We start from the raw sequence: 26920 nt of genomic DNA on the forward strand, positions 1-26920 counted from the left end.
TCGAACAGTTTCAATGCGTGAACATCCTTTGTAATCGCTATACCTGCGGAAACCTTCTAAGCTGAACTGAAATGAACTGCCACAGGTGACACGGCAATTTCAAGAATTCCAGTTTTCAGTCTATCAGTGCACTAATTTTGAAGACATAGGGCATGAGGGGAATTCCACAACTGGCATTATTTCCGCTATTCAACCTAGTAGTATATGACATCTCACTGAGCACCTGACTTCAGTCAATCGAGGTACGACTGTTCAGTAGAAGCTTCTAAACAAAAGTGCCCACAGCACATTCCAAAATTTCCTAAAATGCTCTACAATTGCAGCAAAAAGTCATTAATTCTGACTTCAAGGGAGCACGAAAAATATCCAAACATTACCTGAAGGTCCCAACTAACGAATGCTCCCCCCCCTCCCCCCCCTCCAGGAAAACTGCTAGAAATCATTCGCTCCAGAGTAAATTTATTTTGTGAAAACCTTCTCTCACTCCCACCTTCCTCCCTTACCTTATGGTGTGGTTCGGGTGTCCACTGAAATGTGATACAGTTACTGCGCAATTTCCTTTCCTCAAAAACCATAACACATGGCCAATGGTTGTCTGCTTGAGCTGAAAACTGTACAGTAATGATGATTTGGTAATGATGATTTCTTGCAGTTTCTGCATAATTTCAGTTCACAGAAAAAACGGAAGTAACACAGGGATGGAAATGAGCAACATGCATCGATACGCCTTCTGGTGAAAATGAAAAGGCCAGCAACGTGATAATCGCTGTCCAGAACTGTACTACTAGCTGTGTAGAACTGTACTAGAGCCACGGTCTAGAACGAAACTCGGAAAACTGAAACTGAACACAGAAAACAAACTACTGGGGGTGCACGGGCACCCCTGTTACGCGATATTTGACATGAAGGATATTTGGGTGATCACTCGCTGTGCCGTCCATACCACGGCATGGGCGTTGGCCAGGATCGCGTCAGCAGTCCGAATCATTCGGATTTCCGAATTAACAGGAGCCGAAATGGCTAGCTTTCACTAACTCTTCATATTTTATACAAAAATAAGCCTACCTTTGAAACACTGCTGATGTTGCTGCTATTTGTGTTTACAACTAGAAAAGAAACAATTGTCCATTTCTTGTACCTGCAGACCATAAATAAATATTACTATTTTAGACATTCAATTCAGCATTGTTTTCAACAACTTTAGGACTATTTGGCGGAGCGGATGAGCTCTCACTATTAGCCTGATGCAAACGCACGTGACACAAACACACGCATAAACATTTTCCAGTGCCATCCTGAAAAGTACATGCCAAGGAATCATGTAAGTATTAATTGCCTTTTCTTGAGAAGTGCTGCCAGCAGCTTCAGTTGTTTTCTGTAATGTTCACAGAAATGCATGATGTTCTGTTTCTAATTCAGAATAAACAAGTTTACCACATCTGAGATTTCATTCCGTGATATTCACTGCGCCTTTTAAAACGGTCAAAAATGTACAATGATATGTAGCGTAAACAGCAGCACAGTGAGAACTACAAATCCCAATTCGATGACAACACACATTTTTTGTTAGTAGCACAGCCACTAAGTTTATTCATTTCTCCAAGCACAAGCTCAACCAATGAAGTTTACATTCACTTGACCATGATTCTGTGTGTGCTATCACAGCACGTGACACTGTAAAGCTTCTTTGTCAATTATGGACTGGGCTGCCTGGTGGTCAAGCCCAGTTTTGGAAAAGCTGACAAATAGCGCAAACAAAGCAGTAACCTCTAACTAATGTACACAATTTCATATTTTCATGTTCATTGCTCACCGGCTACTTTACACTGAGGCTATTTACAAAAAAGTTGAACATGACAGCAATGTCAGTCTGTCCAGCACATTCATTGTCCAGTTCAAAGCACTTCCAAATCCACATGGCGAACTTCAGGGTGCCGCTTCTGCAATCAGAGATGCACCAACCCTGAACACACTGTTCCGAGCACTAGTAAGCATGCTAGAGCACTGTGAAGAGACCCCTCTTATGCTCCCCTACTTGAAAAATATTAGTTAAAGGATCCTGAACTGCAAATTGAGCATGGCGGATTAGCAGAAAAAACTTTAAAAGACAAATGTTCCTCATTTAATTCTTTGCTCTTTAGCACGTTCAGAAAAAATACTTTCAAAACGGCACTGCTTACAAAGCATGTTACCAATACAGTAAAAGCTCATTAATTCGAACTCTGTTAATTCAAACTTACGGTTAATTCGAACTGACGCCCGGGTCCCGGCACAGCCCAGTATATTTCAATGGGGAAAAACTTCCAATTCGAACAAGTCGGCATCCGCTACGGTTAATTCGAACTAGGAGCCGCTGGATGACACCGCTCCTCGTTGATAGAAGCTGTCCCATAGCAAGTAAAACATGCTCTAAATTTACCAGAGATGTAAAACAATGGAAAAGAAAAAAGCAGGGTGCACGAGGTACACGGAGCCAGCGTTCCGGTGCATGCCGTAGCAGGTTGTTGCTGCTGGAGCACTCGCCGGCGCCGCAGATGATTCTGTGCGAGCCGTTCCAGGTTTTCGTTGTGCCGCGGTCGCAGGGTCGCGGTCACGTGGTGTAAAAAACGTAGTATGGCGGTTTGGGCGATGACGGCTTTAGCGGCTTTAGTTGGTGCCGCGAGCGCGAGCTACATGGACAGCAGCGTGGAGACGTTGGGGCACTTGAATGAGGCCGATAATTGAGGCTGCATGCTTCCAGCAGACGTCGCAGGGCTCGCGTGTGGTGAGAACAGCCGACAGTGATGAGTCCGAAGGCGGCAACGAGACTATGCCACCGCCAAGTGCACATGAAGTAGCGTCGGCGCTCGATGTTGCAGCATGCCACTTCTTTGTCAATGAGAACTCTCACGTTGCACAGGAACTTTGGGCAAGCTGCAGTGATGCTGATGGAGTCTCGGCAGAAGAAACGCAAGCAAATGCCTTTCGCGGATTGCTTTTAATTTTGACAATCCTTCCCCGTAAATAAACATGTTTTGGAGCATAAATAGCATTATATATTCCAGCACTAAAGCTCGCTGATTACACGAATGCATTCCAGTACTTGTTTCTGGTGCATAACCGGCCGATCAATTTATTTCATTTGCCATTAGGACCGGATGAATTTAATTCTCAGAATATGCAAACCACAAGCGTATAGTAGCGCCTAGCTCGCGATAACGAGTCCGGATGTGACTGCTTCAGGTTCTGCCTGCGCAGCGGGGCGCTATAACCACTCATTCTAGCGCCCGTTCGATAATTCGAACTTCGCTTAATTCGAAGAATTTTCCGGTCCCCTTTGAGTTCGAATTAACGAGGTTTTACTGTATAAATAAATTTCAGTCAACAAACAACATGTTTCAGGGCCCTTTGAAAGCCTAACCATGTCAAGAGACAAAGCACTCAGTAAAAACTGCCTCAAACATGACAGTAGCTACAGAAATGTTCACACGATTACACAACGCCAAAACTTTTCAGTCAGCCCTTAACTAATACCATGATAACTCCTGCTGCTGCTGACAGTACTCACCTTTAAGTTGCTTTCAATTCTGTCCACCTGTGCCCCTAAGAGGTCCACAATGTTCTCACCATGTTTCAACATGAAAGCTTCCAACTGTTCAATGGTCTCTATGTTCATAACTTCCTGCAAGGACAACATTGAGTGGCATACTCTACTATTTCAACTGCAGTGTGCAATGAAAGCCTTGCTGTCAATATTCAAGAATGGGCAAAGGATAAACTTACTTCCAGAAGAAGCTCCATATCCTGTGTGTCTAGGTAAGACCTTGTGAGCTCACGCCCATCTATGTCAATTTCAGCTTTGTAGCGCACAACATAGTTTCCCATGTCTGTGGCTTTCACATCATGAATGGCCCTGCAAAAGATAAGCACAGGGGTGACAAAGAACCAAGCAAGTATATGCAGGTACTAGAAACAGCACAAAATGAAGGTACATGGCAGGAAAGCCATGGCAACCCACACTGTCCAGGCTGTATAAAATTAAAAAAGAAACACTGGCACTAACTTTCCCTCATTACAGTAAAACACTGTTAATATAGAATTTGCAGAACCTGAAAAAATGTTCAAATTAATTGGTTGTTGAATTATCAGGGGCTCCAAAAAAAAAAAACATAAAGTGTCTCACATCAACATATTTTAGTTCTTGCAAAAAATCCATAATTGTCGATTGTTCTGCCGATGAAATTTGTGGAAAACTATTTTTTTCAGTTTCACCAACCGGAGCAGTGCACACACTATCAGATGAACCAATACCTATCATCATCATCACCATAATCTATTTACTCTTAAAGGCCCCTGATGGGACATCACATAAGGGGATGAGAGCAGAAGGCTGCTCAGGAAATGAAGTGCCTCCCACACACGTGCACACACACTAACACACCTTGCAGAAAACTAACATGCTGCATACACACACACGATATATAATGTAAATGACTACAGTCCCGGGATAACACAAAGCATGCTGACAGCATGGTCTGCAATGCGTTTGCAGTGAAATACAAAGAACAAAATGGCAGAGCATAGCATAGGACAAAAGAGCATCTCGTAGTATTTTTTTTCAACTTACTGTGTTATGTTTCTGAGTTCCTACATTTGTTTCATCAATGCTCTGAGGAATTAGTGAGTGATGCGTATATATAATGCTGCATATGTATGTATATGAATGTACTATATGAAGGTGTATATATGCCTGTGTGATGCTGCCTCTCCCACAAGATTGTAGACCTGTCAAGCTGTCCAAGGACAGAATTTTTTCTACAGAACCCCCCCATCTGCAATTTTTTTTATAAGATGGCAAATAAACAATTTATTATTACTGCAAGATGCCAAGTCAATGTGCCAGCATCTGTAGTCCAAGCTGAAGCAGACTAGCAATAGGGCAGAGACGTACATAAGGCAAACACGGAGATGTGGCAAAGCAAACGCACACCCCTTCTAACAGCGCTTAGTAGACAGTGTTGCCATTTCTACAAGTGGCAAAATGCCTGCCACAACACCAATGATAGTACACTGCTTTTTCTGCTGGGAAGGCACTCCTGTCTACCTTACTTCACAACTTGTTCACTAATTCTTGCTTAGCAAGAGTCATGACAAAGATCTACAAATGCCAAGACACTGCCACCTTTTCTATACAAATGGCTCATGTTTGCTCAAAAGGAAACATGCAAACTGGAGAACTGAAACTCACTGCTCTTAAGTACCATATAAAGCAACATCGGGTCCTCCCTATTATATAGCCATCAATTCTAAATGTTGTGGAAGCATAGATCCACTGAAACGAAAGTGCACAGGGGAGCTGCAGGGGACTCGCACCTGATCATGACATCGTTCTCAAGCTCCTTGTTGATCTGCTGCATGGCATCGAAAGGAATGGAACGCCCGACCAGTGCAACCGAGTTGGAGTAGACAATGAAGGCAGCGACCGAGCCCAGCAGCGTGCCGATGATGAGCGAGCCAATGGCGTCATACATGGGGTCCCCGAGGTGAGTGGCCAGTCCCATGCAGGCAGCTGCTACAGTGACCCCCAGCACGGCTGCCATGTCCTCCAGCAGCACCACATTAACACTGGGGTCACGGCTACGGCGCACTGCGAGGCAAGAGACAGGGCACCAGTCACCCTCAACCTCTGCTATAACGAACCCTAACCAAGCATACATCGCTAACAGCATGGAATCCCTAAAAATCTATGCCGTTCACTTCACCTTTTCCGGTGACTTAAGTTTCACCAGCATCATAACATAAAAAAACATGCCAGGTTAGAACCATTATTGTGTTGTTGGTAGTTTGCTGTTCGACATTTCACGATGACTTTTTTCTACCATCTCCAGCTACCTTCTTTCACAGTGGCCATGACAACAAAGTGAAAAACAAGGTGCCGCTCATCACTTTATACAAGATCCTTCCCACCCTAGCTGCACAATAACAGACCCTGCCATCATAACATCTCAACTGAATTAAAACTTATTTCAAGATTTATGTAAGGATAACACGAGCAAGCCAGTTTTGCATTATGAACCGTCACATTACAGCCAAGCCTGCTTATAAAAAATAGGACCACCATACGCCGTTCGTTATATCTTGATGTTTGCAGTAAGTGAACTAGACACAACAGATTGGACTTGAGTAAGGTGGAGCTCCGCAGCATGCTTTTATGCAATATGCGGGAGCGATCATCGGCTTGATAAAGTTTTGGCACAGACTGGAGTGATTTTGCATTGCTGCCCATTTTTGCCTTGGCTAGAAGCAATACAAGCAGTGCACATATTTTTATTTATTTATTTTATTTATCAGAAGCAACATACTGATTGCCACCCTTAATAACAAGAACAAACTCAAGGATTATGCAAATGTCACTGAGGTGAGTGAGAGCCATTTACACAGCCTAATTTGAGCAGTTTTTTGTGCACTCATTACACATATTCAAAATTATGTGAGGTGGCACACCTTGTTTACTGTGACAGCCAAGTATGAAAGTCTCGCCAAAATAAACAGAGGCCTTGCTGTCAGTCTCGCTGTACATTGTAAAAAAAAAAAGAACTCCAGCATTTATTTTTTAAAGGGACACTGAGGAGAAATTGAAGTTGGCTTGTATCGATAGAATAGCAGGTCCTGATCACAAAAACGCCACTCTTACTGAAAACAAAGCTCTTGTAATGTAGAAAATACCAAGAACCAAAATACAGGTGTCGCCGCCACAGGCCAATCTCGCAAGTACAAGCGTGATGACTTCCTAGGACAAGAGGCGCCACCATGGAGGAATTTTCCTTACTTCATGGAAGCCACGAATCTCTGAGGCTGGCAAAGGAAGGTTGCGCACCGCACCGCTAGCCTTCAGAAATCACGGAGTCTGCGTTTACGTCACGTATCACGTCACTCCGTTCTGTGACGTCATAAGAGTTCTCCGTGTCGTCATAAGAGTTCTCGAGTTTGAATCGGAGCGGCGGGAAAAACTTTCTCAACTTCGAATAAAAATTTCTTTGAAATAAATGAATATTTCGCGCCCGGACAAGCGGCAACAAAGCCATGAAATGCCGAACTATCAGATTTTGCTAACAACAAAAAAATGGCAGAGTTCTCCTCAGTGTCCCTTTAATGGAAAGAGAAGCTACCGTGGCCAGACATAAGGCACAGTAAAGCAGGAACCTTAAGCCTATCAAGCCATTATCAAATAACACAACTTGGTAGTAATGCATTCCCGGCCAAGCACATTTTAGTGTAACACTAAAGCAAAGTACGCTTGCAAAAGGCAATTCCATGCACAGAAGCACACTGTTATCATTTTACAGATTAGCAGCTCAGCTACACCTACCATATTCCAGCATGGTCATCTTCTCCCGCCGGGCACCTTTCTTCACTTCATTGAAGGCCACCAGAAATGTCCCTGTGAAGTGTTACATATTCCAATAGAGAACTTAAATCCAATTCTTATAGTAGGAAAGCAACTTGTTCTTGCATGCTTGTCTGTTATTATAAAGCATATAATACAAATATCACACGCCTAAAACAAATGGTAACGGTGCTAACTCGAAACTGCCCTTGCACAAGAAAAAAAAAATGCACCGATTAGAATCCAAACACCACCTCGGCTAAGTAAAGCAGAAGGCAAAAAAAAGAAATCTGAAAGAAAGAAAAAGAAAAGTAAAACAGTACAAATTGGTGCTGCATATGGTAGAATAAAACCACATATTAAAACTTGCTGCTGTAGAGAAAAAAATCTGCCTACTGTTGATACCTTCTTGCACTTATTTTGAAGGGAGCTTCCCTGAACTGACACGCATCAACATTGCGCCTAATACTAATCAGACCTCAAGCAAACATCTGCACTCCCTAGCTCGCTTACCAACTTTTTCATAGCACAGTTACTCGAGGTTTGGGTTTCTAACCTGACGCTCGTAAGCAACAGAGACAGGCACTTTATGATATCCCAAAAGCTGCTCAACTATTAGCAGAATATATACACAAGAAATGAATGTTATGAACACAAGAAATGGTTTTGTTACAAAGCAGGTGCAGTAAGGTTCTCTAAAAAACTGAAGACCCCTTACACTTATCTCACGGACATCAGGATTTCAGTATGTGGGCATCTAAAAGTGTTGTCCATCAGAACACAATAACTGCAGTTGAAAGTGGCCCCTGTTTTCAGTCTCAACTGCACTAGCCAAGAAGGCAACATGATGCTAAAGAAAGCAAACAAATTTTATTATGTTCTTTTAAATACAGCACTGCCAAGCAGATAACTGCATCGCTTGACTAATGGTTGCAACCAAAATAACCCAACAAAATTCAACACAGGTTCAGCGAAAACCACAACGCAGTTACAGCTACGCCACCTTCCAAAGCCACTGCCTCACTGTAAGAGAGATTAGAAAGGGAGAAGTACCTCCTTCTGAGATGAGCGAGCCACCAAGAATAAAGAAGGCCTGGAAAACGAAGTGGAGGGACAGGTTGAGAACTTGGAGTTATTTTGTTGATGAGAACGGTGGCACATAGGGCTGGTCTGAGAAGCACAGTGCTGCGCCACTCACTCAACAAACCTCGGTGCTGAATCAATATATTTCCAGGTTTGGCTTGGGGTGGATTTAAAAATTCTGGTCAAACATAACCTCAAACCAAAGTAAAGAGGTACAGAGCTATTTTAACCCATAAAGCATAAATAAATAAAGGGCAACAAGCATCCCTTAACTTACATTTCCTTTTCCATCCATTTTTTTTTACACGCACTTCAAAAAGGAATTTCTGGGTGATCGAAATCAAACTTGATACACTAATGTGAACAGAAATAATGGGTACAGCTTTTATTTATAAAATGAGCAATCTTCAATCCAAAACCTGATAAAGAACATGCCAAGCAACCAGTTCCATATTTGTGAGATAAAACAGTTCCTTTCCTGTGCTTTTCTATAAAAAGAAACTTGCTCCATTACATTCAATTACACCTTCCAGGCTGCATGGTACTCCCTAGTTCAATTTCAATGATGCTTGAAGCATAAGGTATGCAAAAAATTAGTTACAAAGCTAACAGCCATGCTCGAGATGTTTGGTAAATGAGCAGCCCAGATAAAAACCTGAAGGTGTGCTTTTTGTTCAACTGCTTCAAGCATTCAATGCTACTTTTACACTACAGAATTGTAACTCTACATAGCTTCACCATTTATACATTGTAACATGTATTCCATATGAATGGCACATAATGCATCCCATAAAACTCAAGCCATAGCAGTTTGAAGCAGTTACTGTCATCAATTTTTTTTCACATTCAGTTTCAAGATGGCAGGGAAACTTCAGTTCTGTACCAGAGCTTTAACTGGGAGTTGAGTTCTAGCTGGATTCAACAATCCAAGACAGGTATGTGCACTTCAGCATGTTACATGTCATCCATGCTTAATTAAGCAAAAGTTCTGACTAACAAGTATGGGGCAACACAGCTCACACATACCCAGTAGAGCGACTCAAGCTGCTCAGGGTGTAGCAGCCCCTTGATGCCATGGTACCACGCAAGGCCAGCCCCAAAGAAAAACACGCCCACTCCACTGATGAGCGATGAAACATACCGCATGTTGTGGTAGCCATAACTGCACCCAAGCAGAGTAGCAACATACTGTTACTGTTGCACTTTTATACTGAAAATATAAGCATCGTTTCACAGTGCCGTACCAAACTGTGTTCTTGCGAGCTAAATTCACAACCCCTCAGCCCAATAATGTCCCCTTTTCCCTTCTGTTTGTGGCTTATGAGGTGTAAACCATGTGCATAAATAAACAAAAATAATATTGGCAATGTCCAGTGCACCATGTGCGATACATGACAGGCTTCCAGCGTGCTTGCTCTTCACACAATCTGCCCAGAACAGAGGCTCCCACAACTGCCCTCGAGCCCATCAGAGGCCATGTGACAGTACAATGGTTCAGTCTCATTCCTTTACTGCATGCACGTGAGGGTCACCAGATACTTCTCGCATAACCATTCACAATGCCACCTAATCATTTGTGATTGAGCACTATTGACACTGTCTGCAATTAAACGTATGAGATCAATCAAACGATGACAAAATTCAAATTGGAATTTTACTTTCGAAGTCATCACTATGATGGTCCAGCCCTTGCTCTGGGCACAAGGCCTTGGAGTGAGAGGATTGTGCTGCATAAGCATGCGTTCTTTGTTCTGCATTCACTCGGACCATGCACACTGCCCGATTGCTTCTAACAGTACTGCATCTTAATGAAGAAGCTGTCTGGTGGAAATCTGCATAGGGCATACTGGTGCACCTTGGAACCAGGTCATCAATGATTTTATGTGAACCACAGAGCATTTTCTTACTCCCATCTTTTCTGAACCCCTTTTATAAATGAGGCCGGGTTGCCAAGCTTTGAACAGCTGCTTTAAAGGGACGCTAAAGGGGAGAGTATTAAGTCTAGCTTGATTAAGATTGCGGTCCCAAGATCGCAAATAAGCCATAAGAACGGAGCTTGGATATGATAGAAAATTCTGTAAAACCGAAAGACTGTAGTCAGGCCCCTCAAGAACGCTGGCAAATGCATCTGGTCAAGTGAACTGTTCACTGACCACGACTGGCTCACCACACGTGATATTATTTCAATGGGAAACACTCCGAAATAGAAAAGTGGAGCAGCAAGTGCTGTCAAGAGAGAAAAATGTGAAGCATCGCTCACTTTTTGTGCCATTCAGTCAACCTGCATGAACCTGTCATGTGTAGAGACTTCAGAACCTCAAGCCAAGACCAATCTCTCAGGAATGTTCACTATCTTTCTGAATAGTGAGATTGCAATAGTATCTTGAAAGGATGGCTTATAGCATGAAGGGTGGTAAAGTGGGCATCATGGTAAATGGTATATGTAGTGGTACCCTCAGCTGACATACATTGTGACATTGGGCAATCGAACTGATAAACCAAGCAGTTTTGTTTTCATTACAAAGAGCTCGAAGCAATATACGTTACAAGAATGGCTCAACACCACCATGTTCCAGGGAAGGTGGTAAATGGGGGACAAAAGTGAAGACTTTATTTGTGATTTTTTCAGTAATGTATTCCCCTTTTTGTGCAGAAAAAAATGCTAGTAGTGGTATCAAAAGGCAATTCATCAGTCTAGTGTAGCTTTTTGTTTATGTTAACTTATCCCTTTAGCGTCTAATGAACCTAAAAGCAGTGTTACTTTCCAAGAGAGGTCCTCACTCACGGGTGATCTGGATTGGCTTGCTGGATGGACTTGTGTATTCCAAAAGCCAGGAGCAGCTGTAAGCCGTAACAAATCTCATGTGATCTCCATCAAAACAAGAAAAAGCAGCCAAAAGAAGCGCCAAGGAAACTATGCCAGCAAACAACAGTACACTACATGCCGAATAATGTAATGTTCAAGCCAGGCACCTGTGGCATAGTACAAATCCTGAGACTCCGCTCATGAAAAAATTATTTTCGAGTAGTCATTATGAAACAGATGCCACTGCTAGTGTTTGTACTCGTAACTGCAAAAATAAATCATTTCATCCACAATCACTAACAAAATTTATCAGCCATTCTTAACAAAATTAATTTAATCACTGCTCTAGACTGCCATTGGAGGAGGTAGTAACCCCCCCCCCCCCCCAAAAAAAAAACTTCCGTTTCATGCAAAATTGAAATTCCATTCTTGAAAGATCAGTGCTTTTTTGCACTGTGCAATTCTTGCATGCCGCTTGAAATGCATAAATTATAGCCAATAAAATAGCATCGCCAGGCGATGCTAAAAGCCGGCATCATGATTTCGGCTGACTGTGTGCCTCCGCTGGCGACTGATGGGTGGAAGGATAGACGACACTCGCAAAAAAAAAAAAAGGTTTTCGCACGTAATTTATAGCGCCCGTCCGAAGTCATAGCCTTTCATGGGCGTTGGCTGGGACTGCGCCACCAGTACTTATCCGTATTTCCGAATTAACAGGGCTCGAATTAACGAGTATTTTGTTGAGAGTATCGGAGGCTGCGCGGAAATGAGGTAGGTAGCCCCCACCGCGGACGCCAATCCCTACCCTCCGGCGCCGCCGGCCGCGGCGGCGGTGATGGCGCCATTTAGGCTTTACCCCCTCCTCCACGGTTTTATCTGGTTCCATCTTCTGTCCCCGTTTAGGACGTGCGCAGCATCTAACTATGCGGAGGTGCTTTTTTTTGGCCACGTGCTGCATGCCAAGCCGCCGTGACGCGGCGGCGTGTAGTTCGAATTATCCGTAGTGGAATCGATGCGCTTTCGAATTAACGGGCTTTTTTATACACAGACCTCTATGGAGCTTGGCCAGACCAAGTGTTGTAGTTCGAATTATCAGAAAATTCGAATTATCGAGGTTCGAATTAACGAGCTTTCACAGTATATTTTATTTTTTGACCCGATTTCCAACACACACTGCTGCCAAACAGCCAAGCTCTGTCTGTAGACCTTCAGCTACCACAAAAAGCTGCGTATAGTACGAGGCTTTTTTCCGGATTTTAGCATGTTAATTTCCGCCTCGCATTATGTGTGGATCCATACAATTTCCAGCCATAATCCGCAGTTACGGTTTCGTTATTATTGAGCACCGTTACTGCCACGGTTCCAACAAAAGGAGGCACTATCTAGCGATGGCATACGTCAGCAGTTTCGATTTCGACGACAGGTCACTATGCTGACCTGACCTTGCGGCGCCCAACACGTTCGCACCTCCCATGGTAACAGGATCGCGAAAGCAGTCCTTGGCTGTTTCTAAAAGGGAAGTAATCATCATGGCTGCCAAAAGCATTGGTACTGCATCAAGCACTGCTACATGATCTGGATGAGGTAGGGAGAGCCTGCAATTACTGCTGCTGGACATGGGCCTCTCCAGCCACACTGTGCAGTTGGATGGCGGATGCTTGGGCTAGCATTCCCGAGGAACTCACCGGTTGCAATTTCAAGAAATGTGGGATATCAAATGTGCTCGACGGTACCGAAGACGTGTTTCAGTGGAACGATATCTCTGACAAGGGCTTTTTGGCAGACAGTACACCTGACGACGACGATCACTAAAGCACCGACTACGGACACTTCCGAAGCGTGCACGCCTGCACACCCGTGCATACGCCGGAGCCGGTCTGCGCATGCTCACATCAAAGGGCATGAGTAGGTGCGAGAGCGGCACCTGATTTGTATCTGCCAGTATTTGGCGCCCGCGCTACACGCGTCGTGTCCGGCACACCAGCGTACACAAATAATCGAAGGATGTTCAGCTTCTGCAACTTCCGAAACATCTTCCAGCTGATTGCTTTACTCGCATTATGCGCAGATGAAAACTTTTTTTCTGTCTAAACCTTGCATTATTGCGGGTACGCATTAAACGCGGGTTTTTGCGGTAATTTATATTGCAGGACCCCTAGAACAGCACTGCTCGACTCTTTGCTGCTATGCAGGCACTACTGAAGTGACAGACACATCTGCAGCCCCAGTTTTTATTGCAATTTTCACACTAAACATGAGAATAGTAAGGAGAAGTGAAGGGCTTGTTAACTGAACACAATAATAAAGTTAGCAAGTCAGCCCTGTTGTGAGCTAACGCCATGACAGACACTAGGCAAGAATGTGGGAAACCAATACTCTTTGAAGCCACGCACTCGAGTAGTGTGCTGTCTCTACATATTAAAGAGGCCAACAGTCATCGGAACCAAGGAAAGCATAGGGGATTTTTTTTTAAATTCGTGGTGTTTATTAATGGGAAATTAGTACTGTAATCACTTCATGGCTGAAAAGAAATTGATAAGTAAGCAGAAGAAAAAACAACCACATGCCACCAGTAGAATCCGAACCCACGACCTCCATATGTCGTGTACTGTGTTCTACGAATTGACCTACGGTGGTGGCTGTTCAGTCTTCTACTTTCAAGGGTATTTATATTGCATGCAACCTAACCTTGGGTGTGTTCACCAGCGGCACCCTCAGCCATAGCGGCTGACATAGAAGTTATTCTTGCAAATAATTTATTGCAGTTTATGAAATTAATGCAGATTACAAAACTACAGGATTACAAAATGAATGGGAGCCTTTATAGAGCACATGGTGTTGACGGGACCTAAGCTTCAGTTCAAACAAACCCGTAGTTTGAATTGAAGGTGCACTAAAGAGGATTCTGAGCTTGTCTTTTTAGTGTGGGAACTCGATCTATACGCTCCAAGCATTCTTAGAAACTTCAAAGTTATTGTCCTGTGCGGCCGATTTCCCTATTCAATCAAATAAAACGTCCCAGCTCCCGCCTTTTTCTTTAACTCACCTACAAAAGTATGAGGAGTAAACCAACGCGTGGAGTGCCGTTGCAGCTTGCTACTCTGCCATCAGCGGAGTGATACGTAAAACAAAGAGTCAACGTGTATTTTTATTTCCGTGGACCTAATTTGCAGCTATGTTGAGTGCAAGTGAAACTATTTATTCCAGAAAACTTAAAAAACAAAATAAAAGCGAAATCGACTGACTGAAAGTCACTCCACACGTTTGACTCCTACTTTCATAGGTGAGTTAAAGAAAAAGGCAGAAGCCGGGACATTTAATTCGATTTAATAAAGAAATAGGTCGCAGAGGACAATTCGAAGTTTCTAAGAATGCTCGGAGCATGTAGATCGAGCTCCTGCGTTAAAAATACCAGCTTGGAATCATCTTTAGTGCGCTTTTAATAGGGCTCAAACTAACGAGGGTTCACTGAATCTGTACGAATTAATAACTGACCTCAACAGTATTACCCAGCCCAGTTAATGATCATCACATCATTAAAATATTTTGGTACAAAGATATAACCTGTTTTTATTTTTTTAGCGAGCTCAGAAAATTTTTTTCTTGACGCAGTGAAAGGCACACCATTAGTTGTGTCCTGAGCAACAAGCAAGGAAACTGTACATGAACTATGTGTCACTACAACCAAACAAACACAGCCAAATGAGCCTCTACCATATACTTGCAACTCTAGTTGAGTGAATGCATTACCTGGTTGCACGTGTCTGACAAAGAGTGGATGGCTTCAGCGAACATGCTGTGTGACCCTGTGTACAGCCAGGCTATGCTTTTGAAGGCAAAATTTAGGCCATTTCTGGAATAGAAATCAGAGGCTGTGCTCAATCAGCAGAAAATGACATGCAAAAAGGTTTACCCACATCACCACAGCTGTGTGCACCACTCGTCCTGAACCTTGAAGGATTTGTTCTCTCCTCTGCACAGAGAAAGAAATTTTAATGAATAAGTAGAACACCACAGCTCTACCACACCAACTGTATATTATAATGCAGACAAAGAAAACCTAAAGTAGTATTGCACACAAAGCAAAGCAGCTGAAACATTTTATGCATTTTAGGCATTTAAACTAGCTTATTTTCCTCTTTTCAATTAGACTAGACCTGGAAGCACCTAAACATTTACTCTCTGTGGTGTGACATCTAAATTTGTGCAAGCGACTTTTCAAAATTTTTTTTGCAAAGTGTCCAGCATTGTTTTCGCAAAGTTGGAGGTGCTGGCTACATCTGGAATTCTTGCTGGACAGAATGTCAGGGCCATTTCATGTCTAGGGAAAAAAAAACATTTTTACAAAGCAAGAAATTGAGATAGACATTGCGAAGTTCTACGGCGCACCTAGGAAGTACTATTGAACGCTGTCACTTTTTCTTCTCTGAAGAAGTGGAATGTTTTACTAAGGAACATTGTAACTGAGTTTTCACTGCGGAAACAGCTTCAGACGAAAAAAATGATTAATTGGCCATATATGTGCTTCACAAAAGAAAAAGGCAGCAAATCGACGAGAGTGGAAATGGCGTGCATGAATTCCTGAAGTTTTTTACGCCATTGAAGTCCTTTTTGTGAAATAGAGGGTTTTAAGTGTATAAACACATACAAATTTTGATTTTTCTCGATAGTAGAACATAATGGTCAAGTGTTTAGGGGAATCTCCCAAGATGGAGTAGATTGTAATAAGGCAGTAACTATTCATTGGTATCCACCCAATTGCAGCCGTCTGGCTGCAAAGGAAAGCTATACAGCTGCCACAGAAACTTCGCAGTTAAAGAAAAATGCCCAGAGAAAAACTCATCCTGCTCTGGGGTTTAAACCCAGGACCACCGCTACACCGGAGCAGTTGTTTTACCAGCTGCGCTAACCAGGATAGCTAACATATGGCAGGGCGAGAGCGCACTGATCAATACCTTGAAGTGGGAGAGTTGGTAAAGCGACTGCACCGGTGAAGCAGTGGTTCCGGGTTTGAACCCCAGACCTGGACGAATTTTTCTTTAACCACGAAGTTTTTGAGGAAGCTTTATTGCTTTCCTTTGTAGGGCTGCGCTTGGGTGGATGCCAATGAGCAATTACTCCATTCTTGCAAAATCTACTCCACCTTGGTAGATTCCCCTAAACATCTGACCGACACTGTTCCCACTTCCGAGTTATAGATCAATTCGCTCTCGCCCTTGCGTATGCTAGCTGTACCAGTTAGTTCAGTTGGTGGACCAACTGCTCGAGGAAAACTATGGCGCCAGATTCGAACCCCAGACGAGGATGGTGGTGGTAAAACTTTATAGGATGCACTGGGACGGGTTTTAGACGAGAGTGGAAGGTTTCACCGCTCCCTTGCCAGGGTGGTAGTCCTCATTCTGGGAAACCATTGGCGGTAGCCGCTGCCCGCGCTCTTTGAACCACAGTCCTCTGGGACTCCAGGTCCAAGCAGCTGGACAAGGTCGCCTCCTAGCCTTCTCTCGTTGGCTGATTTACTCTATTTTGCGGATTTTTCTGGCAGGCCCATACCATACGATATGCGTCTGCCCACATCTCACAAAATTTACACTACCCCGAAAAGTTGGGTCTATGTGTTTTAGAATCGCAGGGCTTAAAAACGACCCCGTTTGCAGCCTTCCGAGGTGTTTCTCAGTTCTATCCAGGCCCTTGGCGGGCTTTGAGACGTCTGCCTACTGAGGCGCAGGTATGTTGTAATGTGGTAAGCGGATTCGGTACAGGAGTCCCGACAGAGTCTGGGAATTCGGTGGAACTCCGGGGGAGAGATGCTCAGGTGGCTGTATGAGCAGCCTCGTTCCCTTTTATTCCCTGGCATTTTTTTTTTATTTTTTAACTATAAAGTGTTTGTGGAAGCTATATAGCTTTTCTTCGCAGCTGTATAGCTGAGCTTGGGTGGATGCCAGCACAACATAATGTGTGTATGAAAGGGTTAAGCACAGCTCGATAAATTTCTTAGCCCAATTCGCAACACCGCCAATGATGTGACAAGCAAAATGCCAGTCTTTACAGATGAGCAGCCACACCACATCACTATAAACAAATTGACATCATTCTCAATTTAAAGTAAGAACTGCAAAACCTGACTCCTGCACAGCACTACATAAAAGATGTACTGTTTGCAACATACAGTCACAGCAGCAGGCACTTCTGGGATTTGAAAAAAGGACACAATAAAATGAAGACATTTCAGGTGATGCCATTTCACACCTTGCTTCAATAAATTTAATCAGTTCGGAAGAGCTTTTATATTATCCTCCATTTAAAAGCAAGTAACTCACAACAGCATAATAATAATAAATAATAATAAATAATAAATGGCATGTTAGCATCAATGAGTTTTTCAGAAAACTCTCTTTGGTCCAGACCATAAAAACATTAGCGAAACTCCAGCCTAACCAATCACTGCGGATGAAATTTCTCAATGATGTAACACGAAAGTATGTGCATATTTATTAATTTATAACTCAAAGAAATAAAGTTAATTTGTGCCCATCTAACTAAGCAATAATTACAATTAAACCTAAAATGAGATTTTTAACATTTATACAACAAAGGAAAATCATTGAGCTCAGCGCTGGAAACTGATAACTTCTGTACAATATTTCCAATTTTTCATAGCCCACCCATTAGAGAGTTAAGGACAAAAATAAAGGTGATGCAGGATGAGCGATGCACTATTTGGCTTATCTAATTTCATGTGCTGTTAAGCCACTAGAGGTGCCAAAACAGTCTAAAAGACATCAGTGTTGCTTAGCAGTTAAAACAATAATTCTAGCCTGCAGTTAGATGATGCTTTGTGCTCAATAATATATCTTACCCACTGCATAAGCAAGTTACTAGGAATGCTTCATGTACCCTCAACCTGCTCAGCCTTTCCCTTAGCGTCACTGACACTGAAAGTGCATGCCAGGCCTTGCACAGTTACGGCCCTGGCAAAAGGGCAAAACTAGAACTGAAGCTATTCTTGTGTGGTCTGGCAACTCAATCCCTGCTCGACTAAAATGCAGTGCCTTACCTTAGCCTCCTGACTTGCTCTTTCAGCTCGTTGGTACTCCTTCAAAATGCTCTTGACATTGGACATGCCTGAAAAGCATTGCCTGAACATATCATCAGTTAGCAGTGTTCAGTGCCCTAGCCTAGCATGCCAAGGCATCACAAGGCCTAGCAAAAGAATACATCAACACTTACTCTCTCGGTATTTCTGTTCTTCCCTACGCCTTTTTTCATGCTCCTTCTGCAAGCCTTCGTATGATCCCCAGACTTCTAATGCCCTGAAGGTGAACGGAGGCAAACAACATGTGAGATAACTATCATGATAAACCAAATCCTATGCTCCACCTCACAAGTGGTTCGCAGTGGAGTAGAAGCTTGTATTGCAAGGCAACAGCTCCCACAAGTCTGCTGACCGTGGAAGCTCACAAGCTTACCTGACGAGGCCGGAAGCCATCATCTCGTGCTCGCAGCTTCCACTACACTGTGAACCACTTGTGAGATGGAGTTAGGTAAAACATTCAATGAACCCTTTAGCTTCAAATTTTCCAGTGAACTACCAGACTTTAAGTGTATTCTCACCTAGGCTTGCACAGGATCGTTAGCAGCTTAACTGTGCAGCCAGTTTTCATCAAAGCAGTCACAATTAACGTGGCGAATTGGGCATGTTGGTACATATCTGAAGAAACAGCAGAACAAAAAAGACAAGGATGAAAACAAGACGACAGGAACGGAGCCAGGCGAAACGGGTCAGTGCTAAACCTATCGTCTCGTCTCCGTCCCCATCTTTATTGCGCTGCCATTTTTTCAAAAGCAGTCACAGCCATTGTGACTGTGACAGTCACAGCAGTAACAATGCACCCATCCTAATTTCTGCATTCACTGCGTTTAGAGGACGAATTGGTGCACGATAGTTCATTACAACAGCGTAATGCAAGCAGAAGATAGCACATTTCTTGAATTTTCAACTTAGAAGCAGAGCCCGAAGGACATTGTGCCAGCTCGTAAATCAGATCAGCAAGCTATATGCAACTCTACTTAACTCTGCTTTTAATCAAGGGAAAGAAAAGCAACCTCAAACAAAGATTTAGTCTGAAAGTGCCTGCTGAATTTTTGAAAACTAAAGGCTACTTTAGACAAAATACCCAATTAATATACACAATTAAAAACTCCTCAAAAAAAAAAGGAAAGGACAGTACAGTACTTCAGTGTATTAGATTCTATATTCAAATAAGTATGTAGATGCCAAATTCCCAGCTGCCTATTTTCTGTTTTGCATTTGTGCACAAGCATTAGCACAAATTCATCAATTACCAGATGGAATTTGCCTATGGCTAGCAAATAATCTATAACTGCATTTCTTCTCTCATGTTGTATTGGTTTTCTTTTGAACAGATGAATTGTGACTGTTACATCTGAGTTCAATTCAGGTCACATGAGGCATGAAAAAAAGCTTGATTCTTCATTTTCATACACTACAACACTTGCACCAACCTGCCCCAAGAGCCAGAATGACAATGAATGAAAAGAGCAGCTACATTATCACTGTTCTTCCATCCCAACATTTAATTCATGCCACTCTGACTGTTGAAACTGAAACAACAGGAGAAAAAAAGAAATTCAGTTATAAACTAATTACTGGGAGCACGTCAATTCCATGTAATGATTTTCGTTTAATAGTGTCTTGAGCATCAATACAAAGAAAGAACACAAAACCAAAATTTGGCAAAAAAGCAACCGTGATTCCATGAAACAAGACACCACTACAACCTCAGTTGAAGACAAATCTGAAAACAGCTCTTGCAAATGCTTGAGCATTCAAATTTGATCTTGTAATCCAATATTCACTTTGCAATACTCAGCACATTAACCTGCACAAGGTTTTCAGAATGAGTAAAGACATACTAAGACAAATGCTTCTCACTTAGTTTCAACGTCACGGCGCAAGTACACAGTCAGTGGTGGCGCGTCTTCATATGGACTCCTCCGCTTAACCATGCGCAGTCCTTCCAAGTCACTGCACGTCAAGCAAAGGCACACTGAGAAAAATGCTATGTGCAAAGCATGCACAGGTTTCACTAAGCCCCACTGTTGTGCACATTGCTTTTGTTGCAGCCACGACACTGGAAGAGTTCACCCCTAAACTGCATGAGACAGACAGACTACATTGTCGAAAGAGTGTCAGTGAGAGCTGGAACAAATAAAAAAATGTCTGTTACACACATTTTCTGGTTTGATCCTGTTTTCTGGCTGTTAGTGTCTGTGGTAGCAAAGGTTGCCCTATTATCTTCCTTTTTTTTTTCCATGCACACAAAGACAATAGTTGCGTTGTGTGAACAAATATGTAGCCTTCACTTCAGTTTCAAATGAATAACCTGCACTTATTTCACTGATTCACTAAACCAATTTGCTGTACTTCAAGCCAGCTATGAAACTACTCTCCTCAGCACTGGCTGACAGGTGATGATAACATTTCTTCTTGTCCCTTACGTCAGCACAAAAAAAAGAGGAAAATGCAAGAGGCATCACTGCTCAAGAAACTAAGTACAAACATGCAACCTTCACTTATACTACCATTTCTGTGGCATTCTTCAAGCAGAAGAGGCATGCTGAACACTCGTGCAGATATTATCCTGATGACTGGTTGAGAGCAAACCCTGAACAACACACTTTAGTTAAGCTAACTCTACCAGACTGCCAGAAAAACTGCTGTGCCTAGTCATAATAAAATAGTGTATCTTTACATTAAAAGACTGCCTAGAAATTTCACTGAAACAAGGAAATGTTTACACCAGCTGAACAGAAAAATAGAGGATATGTTTCTATTTAGAAACTATTTAGAAAAAAAAAACTCAGGGCTTACGACATTTTCTTGTGATTCCATGCACAGCCTTCACAGTATGACTGCCCCACAGTGCACAGATCAAATTTATTTTTTGGCATCTAGGAATGACTGGCTAACAAATATCTTGACCAGTAGTTCCTCTGTTTATGCCCAGCAACGCTTCTGATGTCTCATACAAGCAAAAATTTCCTGGCTATGATGAACTGGCATACTCTCAGAAGTCAAAAGCAATACACAAAAAATAAAATTCTCAAGCAGAACTTTTTCTGACACATATCGCCACTTCTTTGAAGGGTCACAACAGAATGAAATCTTGCTCTACATGCTATTAGCAGGGAGACAACACTTCTCTTAAGCATAAAGTGTCTTCAATCAATGAAAATGACATTTTGCAGTGTTACCTTGGTTTCAACAGATAATCACTCATAGCACGTACTGGTGTCACAAAGTTGCGCTCCGTGTAGTCCTTCGTCACATCCACTTTTCGACGATGGCCACTGACAGCTGCAAACAGAAAAATTCTAGGCTGTCACAAACGACATTCTCTAAACATTGTCTCAAACTATTACTGCAGCAGGAATGGACCTCTTCTAAGGCTGCAGCCGACAAAAAATACAAACACCGTCGAAGAGAAAAGCGCATGAATGACCACAGCAATAACTCAAACCAGAGTACTGAACAGGATGTACGTTCCACCCTTTGGCTGTTATCACAGTGGGTTACCCATAAAAACCCAGCCCAATCACACTAATGCCTGCTCCTGGCAAAAATGATGATGATGATAATTTTTACTACGCAAGGGCATCTGTGGCCAAAAAGCACCATGGCACAAGGTTTTTTTCTTCTACTCAAGGTGGGGTGAAAGACCCATTTCTCAAGCATTTCACCCTAAAGAAGCCGAACACCAGGCAGGGGAAAGCCTGCACCCATTGTATCACCGGTGGGTACCCGACGGCACGGGGGATCGAACCCCGCACCTCCCGCATGCAAGCCGGGTGCCCAAACCACTAGGCCACCGCTGCGGTCATCCTGGCAAAAATGAAAATGACCCACTCCAACCACATCAGCTATAGCAACAAACACCGAGTTCAGGCCTACTCATAGGTTTAATGACTATGGTGACAATGAAAGTTAGCACTCCTCAGAGCTTTGGTAAGCACAGTGAGCTCACACCACTGATGCACCATAAGCCCTGGTAACCATCTGAGCTAGAGGGATAGTGCATTAAAAATTCAGTGCTGCATTTATTTATTCCATTGAAAAGATGGTGCAGTAAAATAAGCCAAAAACGAAACTGTATCTTAGAAAAATAAAGAAACTCACAGGATGGTTACTATTGTGTATCATGAGAACCAGCAACAGCTGTTCAGGTATTTTCATTTTGTGATATTTTGAGCTAAAGAATTTGGGAACAACATGCATATACGTATAATTATATGGCATTCTTTTTAGTTTTCTACACATATTTGCTCTTCGACTAGCATTCCTCTCCAGTCTGCCGCTCTAGGCACATGGCACTACCACCGCTGAGCCTCTCCTTGGGCAATACGTTTCACAGCAGCCATCGCAGACGATGCATGCCACATTCCTCCACTTTTGCCATACTCTCACTCCTGTTTCCACTGTAACTGCTTACCAGTAATGCATATTTGCGCTCTCGCCATACCCTCCTCCTTACACAGTTACCACCATCTACGCAGTTGCCCTGATAAACACTCTCCCGTTGCACATCGACCCGCTCTCGTCATACCCTCCTCGCTGAACGTAAAAACGCAAAAAACAAGGACGTAGAATAAGAAAGACAACACGAGCGCTCGTGTTGTCTGTCTTATTCGCTCGTGTTGTCTGTCTTATTCTACGTCTTTGTTTTTTGCGCTTTTACGTTCAGCATGGAAAACCAACTCGCCCAAACTCGGCCTTTATTGAATTATACCCTCCTCCTTCCATGGTAATGCTCAACCCTCATACTGATTGGGAAAGACTCATCGTGTCATTCTTTTTTGAGATATGAAAAGCTCACTTTTGTCACTCTAGACCAGGTCTCCACAATAACGAATATAAGGATGCCTATTGAATGAAATGTTTATAACAGGCTGAATAAAAAAAAAGGGTTTGAGTATAGCGCTACCAAATGGTAGACACAAGAAAGTCAGGAGGTGGCAGTGATTATGTGTTAATGGAATAGCATTTCAAAGCGAAGAAACATGGCAAGCAGCACTAAATATTAGACAAAAGAACAAGATAAACAAAGAACCAGCAGCAACAACTGCCGATATATCCAATGCCCACAGAATATATAACCAGGCAATGGAAAGGATGACATAAAAATGCAGAAAGAAGATCAAGACATCATAAAGGTGGTCTCTCTTATGCTTGTCCTGGGCTCTCAGTAATCCCAAGCACATACAGCATATATACGGGTAAGGGCCACACGACACCAGATTTACGGCCATATTGCGTGGCGCAATAAAGTAGTTTCTCATGATGTTTTCGACTGGTCGCTCCCGTGATGCAGTTAGGATTTGGTAGAGTGGGAGCCTCTCTTGCTCCGAGCGCGTAGTGAGACTACACTCCATTTCATACATAGCAGGCAACGCTGCTAAAGCAAGCATGCCTGTTCGTGCAGGCTAAGTCCTCGCCCAAAAAATAGTTCGCCCTATGATCAAAGTGAACACAAGCATATCTCGTTTAATCAGATATTAAGTGTCGTGAATGGCAATCTCCTACACTTCGTTTTACCTCTTGCCACATTTTTGTTTTCCAACTCGAGACTTCGAAAAGTATGAATGACTTTGGCGGTCTGATACGCGGCTGGTAGGGCGAATCGCCCTTACCCCATTCGCGCCTAAAAGGTAGTTCACACTCAGTGAAAATTATAGCAAGAGGGTTCAAGTACTGAGCGCCTCACAGCTTTGGCCATAATTTTCAGTACTACCGCTTCGTTTTATACTGCTCTTTGTTTTCGTCCAAACACTCATCGAGGCTTCGAGAAGGACGAATGATACGTGGAAGAGTAATATGGTTTTGTGGACGCACTACTTCCGCAGCCTTCGCAGCATTGCCTGCTTTGTATGAAATGGAGTATAGTCAAGCGAATGGCCAGGTAGTTTTTAAGAGCGGAAGCGCAGGAAGCAGAAGGAGGACGTAACTTCCGGAACCATGACGCAGCACCACTGCTGGTGAAAACAGTAGCTGCACATGGTCGCACACAGACTGCATCAGGGTTGCTGCCTAGCCTGTATCGATCGCTACCCTGGCTCACCGTCTCCGGCAAAAATGAGCACCCCGTGGGACGCTCACTTTTTGAACATCGTCTTGTAGATAGCACTGTCATCCTCGTCTGAGCTGCTGCTGGAATCGCTGCTGTCATGTGACAGCAACACAGACCGCGTTCCTAGCATAGTTATCCGGCTCCTCTTGGACATTTTGCCTCACACAGCGCATCACACGCAAAACACAACACTGCAAGAAGGACGCTACAACTGCGTGACTGCGTCAAAAGCCTACACTTGCTTCTGCCTACGCATAAGCGACGCCGAGGCCTCGCAAAGCTTTTGCGAAATGGCGGATTTGGCTGTCACGTGAACTCACCTCGGAGCATGTCAGAGCGCTCTGAGCTGTAGGCGAGCACTCAGAAAGAACCAGCTGAATGTAGTCGGAGCGTCCTGTTTCGACCAGCCGAATGTGCGGTCGCCTCTCAGAGTGCTCTAGAGTGATCTAACGCGACCAGTCGAAGGCACCATCAGAATATAGCTAGAAAATGAAACTGAAAGATGCCACTTTTTGGAAAGGACTGCACTCGACCAAAATTGAGAAAAAAAAAAATGGCCCTTACTCGCATATATACGGTACGTAGGGACAGCTTTCTGTGGCACAGCAGTGAAAGCTACGAGTGCAAGGCAAAGGCTTCCACAAGTGTGCAGTTCTCATGCGCTCCCCAGCCAACCACACAAGACTGGAAAATCATGGCTCGTGATCGTAGCTTCCACAGAAGTGCCGCAGGGAGTTGTGCTCAAGTAGAGTTCAAATACTTGAGGTGTAAAGGACAAAAATGAAACGCCCCATGTGCATGATTACAGAGCAGTAGCAGGCCACAAAATCAGAGGTCAACCTGACACCTCTGCCTTTGTTTGTAACCAAACCTCTCTCCCTCCTTAAATGATACAGTTAGCCAAAAAGTATGCAAATAACTAGTTGGTTGGTTTGGGTTTGAGGGGTTTAACATCCCAAAGCGACTCGGACTAAGAGGGAAGCCGTAGTGAAGGGCTCTGGAAATTTTAACCACCTGGGGTTCTTTAACGTGCATTGACATCGCACAGTACACAGGCCTCTAGAATTTCGCCTCCATTGAAATTCGACTGCCACGGCCGAGATCGAACCCACGTCTTTCGGGTCAGCAACCGAGCGCCATAACCACTGAGCTACCACGGTGGCTGTGCAAATAACTGGCGTAGTTGTAACAGACATGGAAGCTAGTCATTAAGTGGGTACAAAATGCATCCAGTGCCATGTTCCTTCAAAAATTTCCTTTTTTAAGTGTTTTTGTTTCCATGCACAGTTCCATAGGCTCAGCTCTGTTCAAATCACGCACTCTGCACTCCTTTCCCTGTTAAGTACACTGCAATTGGAACTTACATCTCAATGTATGCTAACTGAAATGATTTATTGATTTGTGGATTTTTATAACCCAATGTATGGCTATGAGGCATGCCATCGTGGAAAACGATTGTTTTCGGTCACCCGGGTTCTTTAACGTGCACCGAAATCTCACTACACGAGGGGTTTCACATTCCGCCCACCGAAATGCGGTCGTCGCGGCATGGAATCAACCCCGCGGCATTGAGCTCAGGCAGCATATGCAGGACAAGGCCGCATGTCAACGACAACAGCAAAACACTTCAAAAGTAATCACATGCACTGCACTCGCGACATTTGAAAGCCACATGAAAAAAAAAAAAGGGACGGACAAGAGCGTACCCTTAACTATGGTCGCTTGAACTTCGGACATCGGCGGTTGTTCCTTGCCATCGTCAGTGGAGTTTCCCAAGCAGCGGGCGTGCTGAACAAGCAGTGGCCTCATGAAGTTGTCACACATCCGTCTATTTGGTCGCGCTTTTCTGCTTCCGCAAAAGAACAGAACACCTGCGATTTGAGTTTCAAAGTGCCACATTTATACGAGAGGCGAATTATAACGCAATGAATGAAAAGAACGACTTGAGTGTTGATAAAGTGGCCGCCCGCCTGGAGCAACCTCGTTGAGAAAGTCGTGATATAGCCAGTTTCGTACAGCTAAAGACGACTGTTCTCCGGACTCCTTAGAGCCGACACTCCATGATAATTCTTTTGGGCCGCAGCAGGTCATGGCACAGGGTGTGATATCATACATATAATCCGTCTTAGCAAGCTGCAGAATACTTATATCTAGACACAGAAGTTGTATGATTAGAAAGTGTACCGTTTCTGTCAAGGCTTGGCCGGACGTGGAGAAACCTCATTTGTCTTGACAGCCTAGAGATGTGCCTTGTTTCTTTAAAGCAGCAACAGCTCCGAGGAGCACAGATGGAAGCCCACGGAATGACCATACTCGAGTGCAGTCTTTATCACAAGCTTGGATATTTAAAGAAAGGGCATCTAGAGCAGCTGACCAAATATGCTGTTCCTCTTGAGAGTCGGGACACTCAAATTAAGTTTTTCTTTCATAATTTCAGAGCGGATACCTCAGGCGTTTCGACTATGTCGTTTCACTTACAACCAATACAACGCTCACTGTGGCGCCATGTTTGGTACTGTT

General features: G+C 43.4%; 1 protein-coding gene across 4 annotated transcripts; it reads right to left on the minus strand.

The window, feature by feature from the left end:
- Nucleotides 1-1559: 1559 nt before the first annotated feature.
- Nucleotides 1560-26920, minus strand: ZnT49B (solute carrier family 30 member 9). Of its 4 annotated transcripts, none has more exons than XM_077662504.1 (16): nucleotides 26585-26920; nucleotides 26107-26271; nucleotides 21531-21633; nucleotides 20209-20301; nucleotides 18483-18565; nucleotides 18310-18377; nucleotides 15173-15228; nucleotides 15006-15108; nucleotides 11235-11290; nucleotides 9476-9611; nucleotides 8420-8459; nucleotides 7349-7420; nucleotides 5353-5626; nucleotides 3763-3892; nucleotides 3548-3661; nucleotides 1560-1940 (listed from the first exon to the last, which is right to left on the minus strand). In XM_077662504.1, the coding sequence occupies exons 1-16, from the start codon at nucleotides 26709-26711 to the stop codon at nucleotides 1896-1898; spliced, it is 1665 nt and encodes a 554-aa protein (XP_077518630.1). In that variant the 5' UTR covers nucleotides 26712-26920; the 3' UTR covers nucleotides 1560-1895. The 4 variants fall into 4 exon arrangements, with proteins under 4 accessions (XP_077518630.1, XP_077518631.1, XP_077518633.1 ...); XM_077662505.1 differs by having other exon boundaries at nucleotides 26107-26246; nucleotides 26585-26917; XM_077662507.1 differs by having other exon boundaries at nucleotides 21566-21633; nucleotides 26585-26899.

The sequence above is a fragment of the Amblyomma americanum genome, chromosome 4 (assembly GCF_052857255.1).
Source record: "Amblyomma americanum isolate KBUSLIRL-KWMA chromosome 4, ASM5285725v1, whole genome shotgun sequence".
Classification (NCBI taxonomy): domain Eukaryota; kingdom Metazoa; phylum Arthropoda; class Arachnida; order Ixodida; family Ixodidae; genus Amblyomma; species Amblyomma americanum.